The 17,105-nt window shown below is 43.6% G+C and overlaps 2 protein-coding genes across 3 annotated transcripts in view; one reads left to right on the top strand and one right to left on the bottom strand.

Moving 5' to 3' along the window:
* Positions 1–290, top strand: part of hnrnpd (heterogeneous nuclear ribonucleoprotein D) — an 8,060-nt gene extending 7,770 nt beyond the window's left edge. For both annotated transcript variants that reach the window (XM_067989742.1, XM_067989733.1), the window contains one exon: positions 1–290. This exon is cut by the window's left edge and continues 98 nt beyond it. The gene's annotated coding sequence lies outside the window, so the exon portion shown is untranslated.
* A 6,338-nt stretch (positions 291–6,628) lies between these two features.
* si:ch73-234b20.5 (uncharacterized protein LOC449923 homolog) overlaps positions 6,629–17,105 on the bottom strand; it is a 37,878-nt gene continuing 27,401 nt past the window's right edge. Inside the window, exons 2-3 of the mRNA XM_067989751.1 lie at positions 13,144–13,302; positions 6,629–8,376 (exon numbers count right to left, since the gene is read on the bottom strand). Coding sequence (XP_067845852.1) covers positions 8,233–8,376; positions 13,144–13,302 — 303 coding nt within the window. The 3' untranslated portion in view covers positions 6,629–8,232. The remainder of the gene's footprint in view (positions 8,377–13,143; positions 13,303–17,105) is intronic.

The following is a 17,105-nucleotide window of genomic DNA, read 5'->3' as shown; positions in this document are numbered from 1 at the left end:
TTCTGTATTATCCCCCCTCCCCCCCCAAAAGAACTGCTGCCTCAAGTCCCATCTCAAGTTAAATTCAGTTTGGATTTAAGAAATATTGCTTTTATTATTTTATTACCTGGTAGATGTGTTTTTCTATGTGACCAACCGCTTTTTCTTTTTTTGTACATTTTCTCCCCCATATGGATTGTTGCATTGGATGCATATGTGTTCAGTTCATTGTGATGACATTTAGATATGGTACAAGTACCCTATTGGATTGTTGGTTTTTTAATAAAAAAACACTTTTTGTATAATAAAAATGGCATTCGTGTATTCCCTTACTATCTGGTGCTACTGGTGTTGGCTTTCAGTTTTTTATAGTAATTAAACTTGTGAAAGCTTAGACATTGTGTACTTATGGGTTATTTGAAAATGAGGTGTAATAAGTTGAGCATGAATAAGATAGATATTCACTTGTGCATTTTCAGGAAGGGTTCATAGGTTATCTGGGGGCAATTTGACCTTGATGTTTTTTTATTCTAGGGACAGAGACCAAATTTTCAACACTAGCATCCTCTCTGTATACTAATACAATGCAGACCAGCAATCAACCTGGGACTTTCCTGTCAGTGTTGTACCATGTGGTGAATTCTTTCTCGGCCATAGTAGCAGCACTTCAAAAAAAAATCATCTGGATAATTTAAGCGTCCCTGTCAGAACTGCTTTTGTTACATGTTTTTTAACCACACAGTGGAGCTCTGGAAGTAAAACTGGGTTGTTTTGATGACATCTGGCACTAGGTAATTTTGAAAAAAATAGCATTTTAAACAGTTACAGCCAATGCACAATACCTTTTTTGGATGTAGATCTCTGCTTTAGTAGATGGATGCTGAGTGCAGGAGAATGGGGTAAATTCTAGTTTTAAACTAGAATGTAAACCAAATCTCAAATTTGCAATCTTGAAAGAACAGGTTAGTATACCAGGTGACATTTTAAAACCCACTTGAAGATTTTTAATTATTGCATGCTAGCCCTGAGATCTCAATAGCATTATTGATTGATTTTTAATGGGAATTTCTTTTGGCACTGGTGAACTCAAATGTTTAAAATGGCTTGTCTGGACTACAGAAATCCCCCAGGGTTGCCAACAGTGAGTTAAACCACTAACGTGCTTTCTTCATTCCTGCCTTGGTGTTCATACCTTTCCCTTTTACCAAATGTTGAAAATGCTTGTTTTTTATAAAAGGAATTACTCTTAACATGAAGCTTTGGAGATTTTATTTATTACAGCTAGTGGTAAATCAAATATTGCTGTACTGGTCTAAATGGAAGACATTGCACCATAAAACATGAAAGCTTGTGATCAAAAGACTAATTTTTTGTCTTGTATTTTCTCCTCTTGACGCTTCCCATCTTGAAGGTGGTAGTGCTGCTCTTCAAGTGGTGAGACTATGCTCAAAAGTTTGGGCTTTTGATCACCGCCAAGCCCGACTCCTGACGAGTGCATATTTTCAGTAGAGGTCATTGGATAGCAGTCAGGAATGGGTGTTTCTGGCTGAGAATCTCAAATCAACACAGACTAGGAATTGCATAATAGGTCAGTCTGATCAGTATGATTCTACCATGTATTTATTTTTATTTTCCACCTTCCTACCAAATGCATCAACTTTCACACTTGAAATGCTGTTTGTAATCCTTGATGCTGAGTGCCTACAGGATGACATCGCTACTAAGCCTGATTCCTTCCACCTGATATCCATACAAGTACTTCCAGAAGAAGGATTGGTTGCTGGATAATCAGGAACACAAGTGTGCCCTTTTTAAAAAAAAATGCCTCTTCCCTAACCCAGCAACACAGGTCAATTGAAGCACCCAGTAGCAGCAGTCATCTAAACTTGACTCAAACAAGATGTGTGATCCTGGTCTGTGGCTCAGCTACTCACTACATAATGCTTTTAAAGCGAAAGGCTTTTTAATGCATTTTCTTTAGCTAGTTATCCATTTACACTACATTAACATGCATTTTCATTTTCTGTTTGTATATGTTGTGTATGATCCTGGTATTGTTTGTGACTTGTGGACTACCTGGCAGCTGCATTTGGACAAATGCTCGAGGGGGGTGGGGGAGAGAGAAATACAGGGGTGGGACTAATTGGATAGCTCTACCAAAGAGTCAGCACAGGCACTGTGGGCTGAATGACCTCTGCTATATCATACTATAATACTATTTGCTGGTTCGTTATACCTGGATGTATCCCTAGAATTGTTCACCTTTTAGGTGAACTGTTGTATCTTGAATTTCTTCAATTGTATGATTTGATGTGCATTCCTTCAATGAGTAGATGGAATTAATGTATCACCCCATTGTTCATAGTGGGCTAGATTTAGTCTGGGAGAATGTGAATAATTTTTAGTTATGCATTTTTCATAGTGATTAGAGCCAGGGGATAAGAATTATCAGGGAGCCTAACACCCTAACTCATTGCATAGGTCTGTCTTGCACAGTTTTGCAAAAGCAACACTTAGTCTGTTAGAGAAGGGCTTTGCTGTAATTGCATCTGGTGTCATCCCCTTTATTCAAGGCCTGTAAATTACATCTCTAACTTTGCAGTTGTACTTATCTTAGTATACAGAAATTGCCCTTTAAGCATGCTTTGGTAGTTTACTTTGTGTAAAAGCATTAGAATTTTAAGAGACACAGTTGAAATAGTGTAACCAATTTCTCTCCAAGTGAGCAGTGTGGAATCAATGTTTTCTTAACCTGGTGCTTCCCTGTGGTGGTATAAGGTGTCTGGAGTCTGTTCTAGGTGCTTTCCCTATGACCGATGTAAGTGATGTGCTGTTGGGTGGCGATAGAGAACCTTTCTGCATTGAGATGGCTCTATGCCTAGTGAAGTGAAATGGGCTGCAACAACTGCCACATCCGATGCTGCACTGGTTGCCTGTCCCTACTCACTTTGAATGGGGTGGCTGGGTTAGATGTATGTGGCATTGCCCTGAGCCAGCTGCCTTATCTGTGCTACTTCAATCATGCCTTTTAATGCTAGGCACTCAACATATCCAGTGATATATGTGGGAGCTGGCTAACAATGAGGGTTGTGGGGCTTGGCATTAAGATTCTCACCTGATATTCCCCTGATTTGTTGAATCTGGACAAGGGAGGCTCCTGGACAAGGGAGGCTCCTGTGCAGTGGTGCCTGTAACTGCACTCAGAAGAGGAACTGCCTGGCTTCTGTCACTAGAGGTGCTGCTGTAGAATTGCTACGTGTTGCTTGGCAGACTGTAGTTCAATTAAGCTTTATACTTATGGGGGTTGTTGGTACTGCAGATGCAACATTGCCCACATGAGAAATGGACTCCAGAGTCACCGCTCCACCTTGCAGAGTGCTTTGCATATCAAATGCCTGCACACTGAATAAAGCACTGGCACACAGACAGCAGCCTTCCCCTATCCCTACATGTAGGTCCTGTGACTTATCAATCATTGGGCTTTGCATCCGAGAAAGAGCCTGAACTGATCAGCGGGTTCCTATTCCTCTATTGCTATGTCTATGTCCACATTCACTGACGGTGGCTATTCTTTATGAGCAAGCCTGAACAGCGAATGTGGGCGTTCTGACTGTCTACTCCACCCTTAGCCGAAGCTCACCCATGAACTTCCAGCACAAATTGTTTTCCTTTTTTTTAAAAAAATGTAAATTTTACAAATATTGTGCAGGTGATGTGTCATGGGTGAATATCTTGGCCACTTTCAGCTCAATAGCCATGTTTAAACAGCAGAGAATTTTTTTCATGAGGAAATTCAGGTGGAAGTTGTTTCCGCTGCTTGTATGCCTTTAAAATGCTTCCCCCAAGTGCTTTTTGACCGTCCTGTGATCTGCCTGCCGAGTGTCCACACACCACCCCCCCCCCCCCCCCCCCCCTGCTTAATTTTATGTGTCAGAGTGAGGGCCAGTGCAAAACATCTGCAAGTTTCCTGGTTTTACACTGCTGTTTTACTGTGGGTAACAGACTGAGTTCTACAGGGTCATTGTGCCCTTAGACAACTGGACTTACTCACTGCTTCTCTCAGACCACTGGCAGATTTTCAGACTTACCACACCCCACCCCTACCCACAGTCAGAGCTTCTCAGCAGCAGGTATTGCACGCTTGTAGGGAATGCCATACCTGCCATTATCATGGAGGGGAGGAGGAGTAAAGGAGCATTTGCTGCAAGAGGCATCACAACACATCTCATCACCAAGTCTACCTCCTCCCCCACTTTCAAATAAAGTATAATTCACTCAAACTACTACCCATCTTACCACATGACAACACATCAGCCCCCTTTGCCTCTAAATGAGTGTCCCAATCACTATCAGCTGAGTGAAGACATCACCACATAAGTGCCCCCTTTTCTGTATGTCTCTAATCTGCACCAGGTCAGCGCACATGCTATTTTATTATAATGAATTCCAAAGTGCACACAATCAACTTAAGAAATAACACTGTGCTGCCCCTGGGTGCCTATGTGTGTCTTTTTACCCATTCTCGTGCTTCTAGGTGCCACCTGAGGGCCAGGAGCATAGGAGGTGGTTGGCTGCTTGTGATATATCGAAAGCTCATGGGACTGAGGTGGTCCTTGTCTTTAGGCAGCTTGTTATTAGCAGAGAAGTGCTACTAACTGCATCTCTGGAGTTTGCTCCTCGGCAGCCTGGTCTCACCTCCCACATTGCACTGGTGTGGTGCTCTGAGGGGGAATGCTGGAGGCCTGGCATATGCTGCTCTCCTGAGAGACGGCAGTATCAGGCAGGTAAACTGCAGCCATTTCCCTGGAACACTGGATCTGTGGCCTCATGGACCAGCGGGATGGCTGGTCTAATGGCAGCTCTCAGACCCTGAAAGCCCTGTGACACTGTGGTTGCCATGGCCTGGGAGCCATAATTCATGCTTTGTTTCATTCTGTCCCCTACCGCCTCTGGACCTGCATTCTGCGCTTAAGTGGATGTGAAGAGCACCGACTGGTCCCTGACTGTTTCTTAGCAGGGGATCTGCTGCAGATTCCAGTGAAGCTGCCACTCGCTCCATTAATGTCTGCAAGGAAGATAAAGCATCTGTGATGTTGCTGCAAAGCACAGCGGTGGACTCGAGAGTCACATCTCTCACATCGTGGGACAGTGTCACCGGTGGTATTTAAGGCAGAGGAAGACAGAGCAAGATGAAGCAGCTGCAATTGGTGGGTGGCCTGGTCCTTATCCTGCTCTTATCATCATCATCATCATCACCATAAGCAATGAGGGAGAAAAAACTCCCCAGTTCCTCCTCCTCCTCCTCATCAGCATTACTTTCATCGTGTTGCTGTGATGGATCTGGAGGAAAGGTGGGTAGAAGGTAAGAATGGGTGGACATTGCCCCTGGGATTAAGAAAAAAGAGAAAGGGTGGAAGGTTATGTCTGTGCGGTGCTTCAAAGGGATGCCAGGATGAGGGTGTACATGCTGTTACTAACTTGGCACCAAGATACTGCTGAGCTCGCCATCTACCATGACAAGTTGCATGACCTTTTCTTTGAGGGGGTGAAATGTTTGAAGGTGGGGATACTCCTGCTTTTGGATGAGGGTAAGTCTAGCAGTGATGGGGGGTGTGCCAAGTGGCATGGAAGAGGTGAAGTAAGAGATGTCTGGGTATAAAGCTGTTAAATTAGAGGAAGGGATTTTAGGGTTGTGCATGTAAGTAATGGCCGTGAGGGAAGCTGGGTAGCCATTGAGCAAGATTCTGAGCTAGACACCCTTTAACCAGAGTGAAGTGTGAAGGGTTAGTTGTGGAAGTGTTGTTTTAAGACAGTGAAAAGTGTGCTGGTGCCCAGGGTGGACAAGGTAGCAAAGGAGACTGCCCAGTATGTTACCTTGTCAGCTTTGGTGGTCACGTTGAACCTTTTGCAGCATTATTTTGCCTATACAGAATTGCATAGTTGTGTTTTCCTTGGGTGGAAAGAAGGATGGAACTTTTAAAGGTGTTACTCTGTGGAATGCCAACCAGCAACTTCACCCAAATGCTAATGTTGGCCCTGTTTAGGTGGGTTTCTTGCCACTTTCCTGTCTACCCTGGTGTTTTTGGAATTTTTTTTCCTTCCTTAACCCGGTGACACTGAAGCCAATTGTGGTTCTCTGCCTGCTCTCTGGCTAAGAGTAACTGACTCAGCACACACCAAGCATTAAACCTGGGACTTTTCACTCTGTATGGCTCAATGTCACACAATGAAGTGTGTTTACCTACTGAACTGCCACAGTAAGATTTGATGCTTCTGCTGTTTCTGTAGAAACCTATAAATAGGAAATATCTACTTAACATCCCACTGGTGCCCATGTCCCAGGTATTATTTCACTCAGGTAAACCGTTATGGATCTTTCACACAACACAGTGCCAGCATAGTGCCGCAGTGCGACCCATGAGATTTTGAGTTACAGTTTGATGCTGATTTATAGTTTTTGTATGAGGTCTTTAATGTGGGCTGACAACTTTATTTGATTTGGTATAACTCTATAAAGACAAACATGCAGCAATGCTATGTAGGAGCTTGCAGGGGTGATTGTGCAGTCTGGCTATTTGAAACCTACTTGGTGATACGCTGTCTTGTAAAATATACATGTAGCAGATAAAAAACAGCTTAAAAACACACATAGACTTAACACTTTTATTGGTGCCATCTCAGTCACTGGACGTATTCGCATGTACAAGAAACTATTTCAATTTGTCTTTCGACCGTTACACATGGAATGAAGTTAATAAATGACAGGGAACAGTACTATACTGATTTTATCCCACTCCTAAGCAAGATCCATATAACTTACCAGTGGCAAAATAGACTATGAATGATAAAGTCTTTGCTCGCTGGTGAATAGAAAAAGGAAGAACTTGCATTTATATAGTGCATTTTGTAACCTCAAGACATCACAAAGCGCTTCACAGCCAATTAAATACTTTGAATTCTAGTCATTGTTGTTATGTAGGGAAACGCGGCAGCCAATTTGCGCACAGCAAGTTCCTACAAACAGCAATGAGATGAATGGCCAGATAATCTGTTTTAGTGATGTTAGTTGAGGGATAAATATTGGCCAGGACATAGGGAACTCCCCTGCTCTTCTTCAAATAGTGCCATCAGATTTGTTATGTCCACCTGAGAGGGCAGCCGGGCCTTGATTTAATGTTTCATTCAAAAGACAGTGCAGCACTCCCTTAGTACAGCACTGAAGTGACAGCCTAGCATTATAATCAGGGTAAGTAAACAAGCAGTGATACTGCCTAATAGTGTATCTGTTTGAAGCAAAATATTTCCAGATCATTATCATCTTCTTCCTGTTTACCATCTCCCCTTCCTTATACTGCTTTGCTTGAGAACGCCCCATGAAAACTATAGAAACAATGAAGCTGCTTTCACACTTTTCTTGGTGAGTTCCTACTTCTGTACACAAAGTTTGATTCAAGGTTATAATGTAACCTTGCATGCTGTTGCCTTTCTTTGCTACACTTGTTTCTCTTTGCATCTCCATCTCTCTCCCTGCCAACCTGTGTTGCAGCACACTAGGAACCTGCCGTCACATAGCTGGGAGGATAAAGAGATGGAAACAAAGTTCTTTTTTAAAATAAAAACATGCACTAAGAAAATATATATTCATATTATATGTTTTTTCCCCAAACCAGGGAGATGCCCTTTCTGTTAATTCAGCTGATCTAAGCTGGGGTAGCAATGGAGCTGCTGCAATTGGCCTTGATATCCCAGAAAGTGTCTGGGCTCTTGACCCCTGCTGGAAAGCGCATGTACAATGATCATTGAGAACAGGATCAGGGCTTGGCTTTGCTGCTGACCACAGTTGAATAGCCTGTAGAGATCACTATCTCGGCTCAGTTGGAGGGTTGCAGCATCCGTGGAGCTGCATCCCAACTGTACTCCAACACCTTGGGGAAATAGCTGAAAGATAAGTAGTTATTAAGGAAGGGAGAATATGTTTTACATGAATTTAAACAGGCATTGCAGCAATGTAGGTATAATTGTGTGTAATTTGTAGGAAGAAATATAGTTTAAATATAAATTCTTTATTATTCATTTGTTTTTCTAAATGTTGTTGTACATAAAATGTTTACATTCATCTGATTGTCAAGTTATTTTAAAAATTTATAGCATTTGATACATATTTCTAGAGAAAAACTGCATTATATACAAGAAAGTGAAATTGTTCCAGTAACTGGTCCATCAGTTCGAGAAGGAGAGCAAGGTGGAAATATTTTATGTTGGGATGACACCTGTAGCAAAGAGAATGATGAGGATGATGATCACAACCACAATCACCACAATGATAATAATCATTTTTGTGTTTTTCCACCACATCTTCCTTGCAATCTTTGTGGACGTTTTCTGAAAAGAATCAGCCTGAAACCAAACAGGATAGAGTTCAGAATGTATGAGCCAACAAACCCTCATCACATCCCCCCTCCTCCCTGAAACAGATAAATTGGGAGGACAATCTGCAGAGAGTTAGGTCGTTTTTCTCCAGACCCTTTCAGATTGTGGACTGGCCAATAGAGCTACAAATCAAACCTGCCTGGATGGAGGCCCATTGAAATTAGCTTAAAAGATGATGGGTAACTAAAGGGATGTAGCTACTTAAAGGTAAGCAGTCGCATCTGGCAGCATGAATTGTGTTACTTATTTTCAAAGTATATGTCAGCCTCGGTGAAGTGGTGGGGCTGCTGCATGAGGTTGGGTGTAAGGAGAGTTGCTCTGTTTGCTCCGTGGCACCTCCCCAGAGGAGAGCTGGACTGCATACCTGGCAGGAGGTGGCAGCCAGCCAGGCTCAACAATATATGCACTAATCACAAGACTTGGGAACAGATGCCGAAGAAGGTGACACAGCTTAAGGAAAAACTGCCATGTATCAGACACATGGTCCACCTAAAAGCCCTGTAACACAACTTATCTGTATGATGCATGGTCACCTAATGACACCCAGGATGGGCTCCAGCTTTTGGTATGTCTGTCATTGCACATGTGCTCCTTCAACTTACATATCAAGATTATTTCTTTTACTTATATGACAAGATGGCAGCAAATATAAGTGAATTAACCCAAACAGGAGGAGATCTCAGAAATGACAAGCTCTTTACTCACTTGGAGAAGGCCATCTTGCTTATAGGAGCACTGAGGTGTTAAGAAAAGGTGATGCCACAGGCCTCCCCAAGCTATAGGCAAACACTAACCAGTTTTACTGCCTTGTCCTCTTCTCACTCACTCCCACATAGGCACAAGAGTAGTGCCTTGCAATGTAAAGTGACTCTTGGAGTTAGCATTATAACATCATTGAACCTGCTAGTCATTATATGGACTCCCTATACTTTGGAAAATGCAGCAGCCCAGTGATATTGGACAATCATGCCCACCTCCTGTTGCTACTTGCTAGACTGGAAGGGGGCAGGGGCAAAAGAAATTTGAGTATGTGGGAAACCTTGCCTGCAAATGACAATGACAATCCAATGGTACAGGCTGGCTGCAGGTATCCTTGCAGCAACTGGCACAGGTCAGCACCTGGTTCCATGTGGAGCCAGTGTCCCACAGTCATTGCCACGGCCTGCAGATATGGTTGGTGACACCATGGTGGGTACAGCCAATTTGGCTGTGATGCCTTCTAATCTGCTTGTCATGCCTCCTTTCATATTATGCCACTTAAAACATGAATCCCTTTGTTTTCTCTTTAGTCATCTCTGTTCTCCTTGGGTTAAGAAATCAGGTGAGGAATCTTCTCCCCAGCCTTCATCAGTGCCACTCAGAGCTGGTTGGCTGTGAGGTGAGAACTGAACGTCAGATTTTTCACTGAGGAAGGACTGATTCTCCGTTCAGCACAGTAAAAATTCATCAGCGCCCAGTTACGGGCATGAAGATGGTGATGTGGCTGGAATGCATGCCCAAACCAGGAGGCCTGACGCTGACCCGAAATTCGGCCTCGAGCCTAACCTAAATAATTGGGGCCACCTGCCGGCATCTGTTGTGCTTCGACAGGCAGCTCCCTCTTCTGCATGAACAAATTTAGGGATGTTTGTCTCACTGGCAGCGGCCTCAGGTGGGTGCCAGGAGTGGTTGGGGGTGGAGGTGGGGGGAAAGGGGAAGGACAGCGGGAGGGGGGCTGACCGTGGCCAGCAGGAGTACTTAGGGTTTTCAATCCTGGTTAGACGTATTCCTGGATATTTGATCATGTGACGTTTGCCCACTGTTTGCAAATGTTATTGCATTTAGCTTAGTTGAGTGTCTCAGAGCTTTAGCATTCCTAGGATAACGTAAGATAATTATGCCAGAGTACACAAGAATTTTTTTTTAAACAAGATGCACTATTTGGACAGAAATGATTTGGAATTCTATTGGAACCTCAGCATGAATTATTGGATTTTAGATAGGAAAGTTGAAGGAGAAAATCAGGAGTAGGAGGAAAATTATTATCCGAGGAGCTGCCTGATGATATGGATTGTTGGTGCACAAATGTGTTGCATCACACAGTGATGGGAGGCTGATTTGCAACTGTGATTTCTCACACACCGAGTTCTTGATCTCAGCTGTGTTTTAGGGCACTGACAGCTGGCGAGTGGAGGCTTGGTGTTTACTGAGGCAGGTGAGGGGGAATTTCATGACGAGTCATCCTGGCCATACTCATCTACACCCCAGCAGACAGCTATGAGTAGGCAAGTCTCAACCTAATGTGTATGACACAGGAAGGCTTCAGACAAGAAATGGTGAAAGGAAATAGTAACAATTTACACACAAAAACATTTTTTTTCACAGATTAGGCTTAAGTCATAGGAGAATTAGGGATTCCATAGGGGTAATTTATAACAGGCGTATAGTTGTAGCAATCCTTTTTAACTAATTACTGTAAATGCAGCTCATGCATTGCAAGAAATAAACTAATTGTGATGTTGGCTGACTAAAGTTCCAGTATGCATACCTGACTTTACTGCAGACTGAACACAGTTAGCTGGTCCCAGTCCACACTGTGACTTCAGCAGAAATGCGTGGTCACGGGACGGGCCCAGCTATGAGGAAATTCCAGGCCACTTCTTGGAGGCCGGGAATGGCCAAGAAGGCCAATCAAGTCCTTGGAGCAATGGCAGGTATGATGGCGGGGGCGGGAATCACAAGTAGAGATAACAAGAGGCGGCTGAGGTTCGCATGCGTGAAGTTCCTCGAATCGTGAATGCAAAGTACTTTTCTTCTGGCTAGCAGCAGTGCCCAAGAGAACAACCCTGTATTCTGTGAGACTCCTGGACAATCCAGGAGGGATGGAAATTCGAGGAGTGCTGCTGTGGCAGGTGGTTGTCGTCTGGTTGCAGGAAGCGACACAACTCTGAGTCAGTCTCTCTAGAGAAGCACAGCCTCCTTATGCACTGCACCTCAGAGAAATGGATCAGCGGTGGAGGTCCTGATGGATGCATCTTCTCACTTATGTTGAGATACATGTCCCCGTGGGTTTTTAGAACCCTCATATTTAAATATCTTCTGCTGTGAGATGGACTGAGATGAAGAAAAATTTCTTCACTCAGTGGGTTGTGAATCTTTGAATTCTCTACCCCAGAGGGCTTTGGATGCTCAGTCATTGAGTATATTCATAGAGTCATAGAGTCATAGAGTTATACAGCACGGATAGAGGCCCTTCGGCCCATCGTGTCCGCGCCGGCCATCAAGCCCTGTCTACTCTAATCCCATATTCCAGCATTTGGTCCGTAGCCTTGTATGCTATGGCATTTCAAGTGCTCATCCAAATGCTTCTTGAATGACTGAGATCGATAGATTTTTGGACTCTAAAGGAATCAAGGGATATGGGGATCAGGCAGGAAAGTGGAGCTGAGATAGAAGATGAACCATGATTTTATTGAAAGGCGGAGGAGGCTCGAGGGTCCGTATGGCCTACTCTTGCTTCTATTTCTTATGTTCTTGTGTTGGTCCACTGTTTTATCTGCCATTTTTTCCAACTAATTAATCTGGGCTAGGTCCCTTTTCCTCTCACTGAAATTAGCTAATTTTACTCCAAAACATTATCTATTTCCAAAGTGTACCTAATTAGGTTATGAAGACCATATCCCATGTGTTCTCCTTATACAGAACACAATCTAGCACTGCATCCTTCCTTGTTGAACATGCAACATACTGATTAAGGAAACAATTTCAAAAGTGTTTTAAGAACCCTAGCCCCCTTTTACTATAAAAATTTGTTTTATCCTAGTCTATATAGTCAGGTACCGTCTACTCCTGTTAATTCAAAGTTTGTTTACTTTGCTAAAAAAAATGAGTAATCCAGTAGTTTGAATTAAGCAATTATGATCAAACAGTACAGGTCGTGTTTTTTGTGCAATTTCAATTCAAATGAATAGATCATTAGAATTAAGATGACCATGAGTGGCTGAGAGCTCAGCCTGCCAGTATAACACAACCAATGTCAATTTCCCATAGCCGGCTTGTACGGATCTTCCCCAGTCACTGGTAAACTCTGCGGGCAGGAGGTAAAGTTGTGGATTACCGCTTTTAAACAATTGTGCGTGTGCCCGGTTTGTGTACGTACGGTTTACTCTTGGTAACTGCTGGTGCTAAAGTTGGGAACGATTTCACAGAACTGGCAGCGCTGGTATATCACAGAACCACTTCTACTCAAAGGAAATCTCCTCTACCAAGAGAAATGAACTTGAGCAGTCTTAACCCAGTGTGGGCCCACAAAGATACACTGCTTGAAATCTGATACAAATGGGCAGTCTCACTTAGAAAAGCCACACGGATGGCTGGTGTAGGAAACGGAAATGCCACACTGGAGGAGTAAAGTGCATATTTGGGTTTGGAGTCAAGACATATCGATGAGGTAGCATAGGAGGAGCTTTACTCTGCACTACACCTGACCTGGGAATACTTGATGTTGACACTAGGTGACAAACATGGAAATATTTCTTAGCACTGGCACCCCTAACCTTGAGGAACATTTGCAGAAAAAAAGCATGAAAACGTATTAAGGAGACCGTCTGCAAGGATTTCGCTCAAACCTGCAGAAGGAACTTTTTTCTCTATTCACCATTTGCAATAAAATGATCTGGAAGAGTTTATGTTTTTGCTACAAACAGTAAGCAGAAGAAACCTTCCCCATAACCGCTGGAAAAAGGGGATACTTACAGTTGCTTGGAGATCATCGGTTTTAATGATGAGGTCATCCAGTCTTTCTCCTCTCTCCAGAACTTTTTCAATGTTCTGTGACATGATGCCCTTTACATCATTCACCTGACCTTGCAGGTTAGATAGCTTTTCGGGGCCTGGATCGACACTGTAGCTTGCCTGGAATGGAAAAGATTTACATTTAGATAGTATCTATCTCATCACTAAGAAATCCCCAACACTCTTCACGTACAATGAATTACTTTGAAGTGAAATCACGGCTGTTATGTAACAGATGTGGCAACCATTCTATGCAAAGCAAGATCCTATAAATCGCAATGAGTTGATCGATCAGTTAATTTATTTTTGATGGTGTCACATACATGCCGACCTATAAAACTCGGAAAAGCTGATGAACAGGTTCAAAAAAGCTAACACCCCCCCCCCAAAAAAATTGACAAATCAAAAAACAACGTACAGCCCTGAATAAAGGCTTATGACCAAAGCCATTGTTTCAAGGCAACTTAATAAGTTACATTTCTTTTTTGTTGTATTCAAATTCAGGATTCTTATTGGTGCTTTAGGACTGCATATTATAATTCAATTAGTCTTTTTCTAAAAGCTGAAACCGATGGCTTCAAATATGACTTATAATAAGTAGTTACAATGGGAGTGCAGTGGGACATGAATTTGTCACGACTTAAGCTGCAGCTCTACCCAATATTCCATCAGATGTATTATAGAGAAAAACTGAAGTACACAAAAGTGCAGTTTTTGCAATAATACATTTAGAAATTTTTGAAGGGGGAAGTGAGCTCTGATGATACACAAGTTATTTCCTACAGGGGTCTGGGGGTCGTGCTCCCCCAGGAAATCCTAGGGGTAGTTTCCTACTTTGACGGCAGTGGGAAACTAGCTGTAGCAGATCGACCACCTGCCCAATTTTCCTTTTCAGTGAAATGGAAAGGAAAAGTGCCGTGGGTTGTATAACAGGCGGCCAATCTATCACCAGTTTTCTGCACCGCCAAAGTTGGAAATTACCCCCCTTGCTTTTATAAACACCTTTTTGGTCCATTTTACAGCTTTTTGAAGAGTATAGCAATTCAGCTAAAAGACCAACTCTTCAGGAATAATCATTCTGGTACAATTTACAAATTGGAAAAAACTAAACTATCCTCATGAAGAACATAAAATGGAATTAACAGAGCCAGGCTGTGCTCAACTGTCAAGCTGCATGCATGAAAAACTGGCCAGCCTTTAATAATCACCAAAAAGGAGGGCAAGGCAGAGTTGCTGGAGAAGCACCGAACTGTATCGGTTTCTTTCCTTAGGGATCGCTGTACGCATCCACCCTCCAGCAGAAACTCCCAAACCAGTGGAGGGAGGAGAGGGGCCTTGGGCCAACAGCAGAAAACTGAGGCTGACATAACCAGCACCCATATAACTGGGGATTGACTCATTTGCAATGTGAGGGCAGGGTTCCTTGATCAGTCCTTGCATGACGTAGCAGCGCACAACAAACAGCATTGGTGGAGTGGGGGGATTGAAAGCTGAATGTCTGCTCTGGAAGCGGACAGTTGGCAGCTGTGGCATTAGTTGAGGGAGGAATGTTGGAAGAGACATTGGGACAACTCCCTTCTCTTCCTCAAACAGTATCATGGGATATTTAGCATCCATGTGAACCGCTGAAACATGTACATGGGTTCCTTGGTAAACATCTCATCCAAAGGATGGCACTTCTAACAACTTAGCACTCCCTCAGTACTGCAGTGTGACCTAGATTATGACCCCTGCTGGAAAGTGTGCCTGTGTGGGTGTCGGGTAATGATCCCTAGTCTGTGTTGAGTCAACTGACATCAGCCAGGGTACCAGCAGGGTTGCTACAATTGGTCTCAGTGCTGTGGGTTAGGGAGGAGAAAGTCATCCAAGGCTCCCATTCCTGGTTGTTATCCAGAGACCCTAGAAGAAAGTGCACATCTGTAGATGTCGGATGAGGATAGAATCAGCCTTGACAGTGAAGTCAAGTACCCCGCTGACGCTCACTGTCTAGGCTTATGTGTGACGCATGGCCACTTGCATAAGGCATTGAGGGCTGCCTACACTTGTGGATCTATTCCCTGGCAAAGGAATTCACATTCGGGAAATGTGGGGAAAAAATTGGGCAAATTGGAGATTATCAATAGCATTAATCAGCAGCCGACATCCCAACACTGAGGTGAAATCTCAACAGCTTTGTACAACTTTAATGGAAAGCAAGTTCAAAGAGGTAACCTCGTGCACTTTCTTCTTAATCATTATTTGCAGTGCTTCATGTGACATGGAGCTTGATACACACAGAAAATAGTGCAACAATCATTGTGTGAGATTCTGCACTGTACAGCCCAGTTGCAAGTTGTCTTTACCAAATGAGCCACTGGGGAACTCCTGTGGGGGTTGATCTGTAAACCCTACACAGAGGGCTCCTGAAGTTCTGCCAAATATGGCTTATTTTCAGAGTTTTTCAAAATCGGAGCTGTGCTTACCCATTAGTTGGATATGGCTGCACTGGTAGAGGGGATGGCCGGCCTCAGTGAATTTTGTGAAGCAAGCCCCTGCCTTTAGTTTCCACATGCTCCCTTCACATGGAAAACGTATGCAATGATACAGACCTGTCTCATGATTGTCTGGGAGGCACAAAATCAGGTTAGAAAGTAACTCTTAAAGGGTGCTGTTTGCCATTAAAAATGGAGTGGACCATTTTTGTAAATTAACCTGGATGCAGAAGGATTGTCATTGCTGTGAGGAGGTGTGTATATTGTTAGGTTTGAAAATGTGTGTAATGAGGGCAGTGGGGATGACTCCCTGCTTTTCAAATGAGTCATAGGAGGTCCTGCTATGGGAGACACAGCAAAGGAGGTTGGCCCTCTTAGGAGCAAAAGTCCCAATCTCCTGTTAAATCACAGGTCCAAGCTACATTGGATCTAGGAGCAAATGTGGAAAAAGTTCACTGGCATCAGGAAAGGTACCAAGATAAGTGTACCCACCCTACCCACAAAGCGGGCATGGATCAAATCTAAATGTTCAGTTGCTGCACCCTTGGGGAGAAAGTATACAGATAACTTCTGCTTCTTTTCTCAACACTCTTTCATTGTACAAAAGTTGTAGCTCACAATCCTAACATGGCACCTTCCATACAATAGTTCAAAGTTCGGCTCAAAATAAGTAAGGTCACCACAAACGTGTGCATGCTACTTTGCAATACCCTCACAAAGGAAGGGAGGTAGATTAGGCACTGGATAGATTTGGGCTGCTCCGGCAGCTGTTAACACCTTCTTAAATTTGGTGCACTGCCAGGCCATGATATCGCACAACCACACATAAAGGATCAGGGCAGGAGGTGGCCCAGCCATGCTGATACAGCTGTAGCAACTGGGTGGTCCTGGCTTTTCAGAACTGTGACTATGTGGACAGTAATGGCAAGGCTTGCATCAATTACTCTCTGTCCCAAGCAGCAGCATAGATCCTAGCCCCGCAGGAAATAGAGGGCATGGGCTGCAGATAGGAGTACTGCGTGAGAAGGAGCAAGTGGAGGTAGCAGGAGAGGAACAGCAAAGAGCGGGCTAGACTGAGTGCCCACAGCATTTCTGTGCTGTAGAGGAAAGGGATTGGGCCTTCCTTTAGATGCACTTAATGCAGGAGAAGAAGATCTTCATGACATTCGTTGGGTCTGTCATGAGCAGTCTGCAGTAGTTGGTGGGGAACGTGCAACAGTATGTCTCTGACATCATTGCAGATATGTGTGAGGGATTTATTCAAATACAGAATAGCATGGAACAATCATCATCTTCACAGCCATCTTCAGGGGAACCCCAAAGCACAGAGGACACAAGCACAGAACAATATTTCTCTCACAAACATTGTGACTGGTGCCACCGAGACCTTGGTGCCCGTTGCTGCCAGATTTGTCAGACTGGGTGATTGGTTGGAAAGAGTTATGATGGTGG

Source organism: Heptranchias perlo, chromosome 1, assembly GCF_035084215.1.
Source record: "Heptranchias perlo isolate sHepPer1 chromosome 1, sHepPer1.hap1, whole genome shotgun sequence".
Classification (NCBI taxonomy): Eukaryota; Metazoa; Chordata; class Chondrichthyes; order Hexanchiformes; family Hexanchidae; genus Heptranchias; species Heptranchias perlo.
Note: the sequence above shows the minus strand (reverse complement) of the source record. Positions and strands in the feature narration are given on the sequence as shown.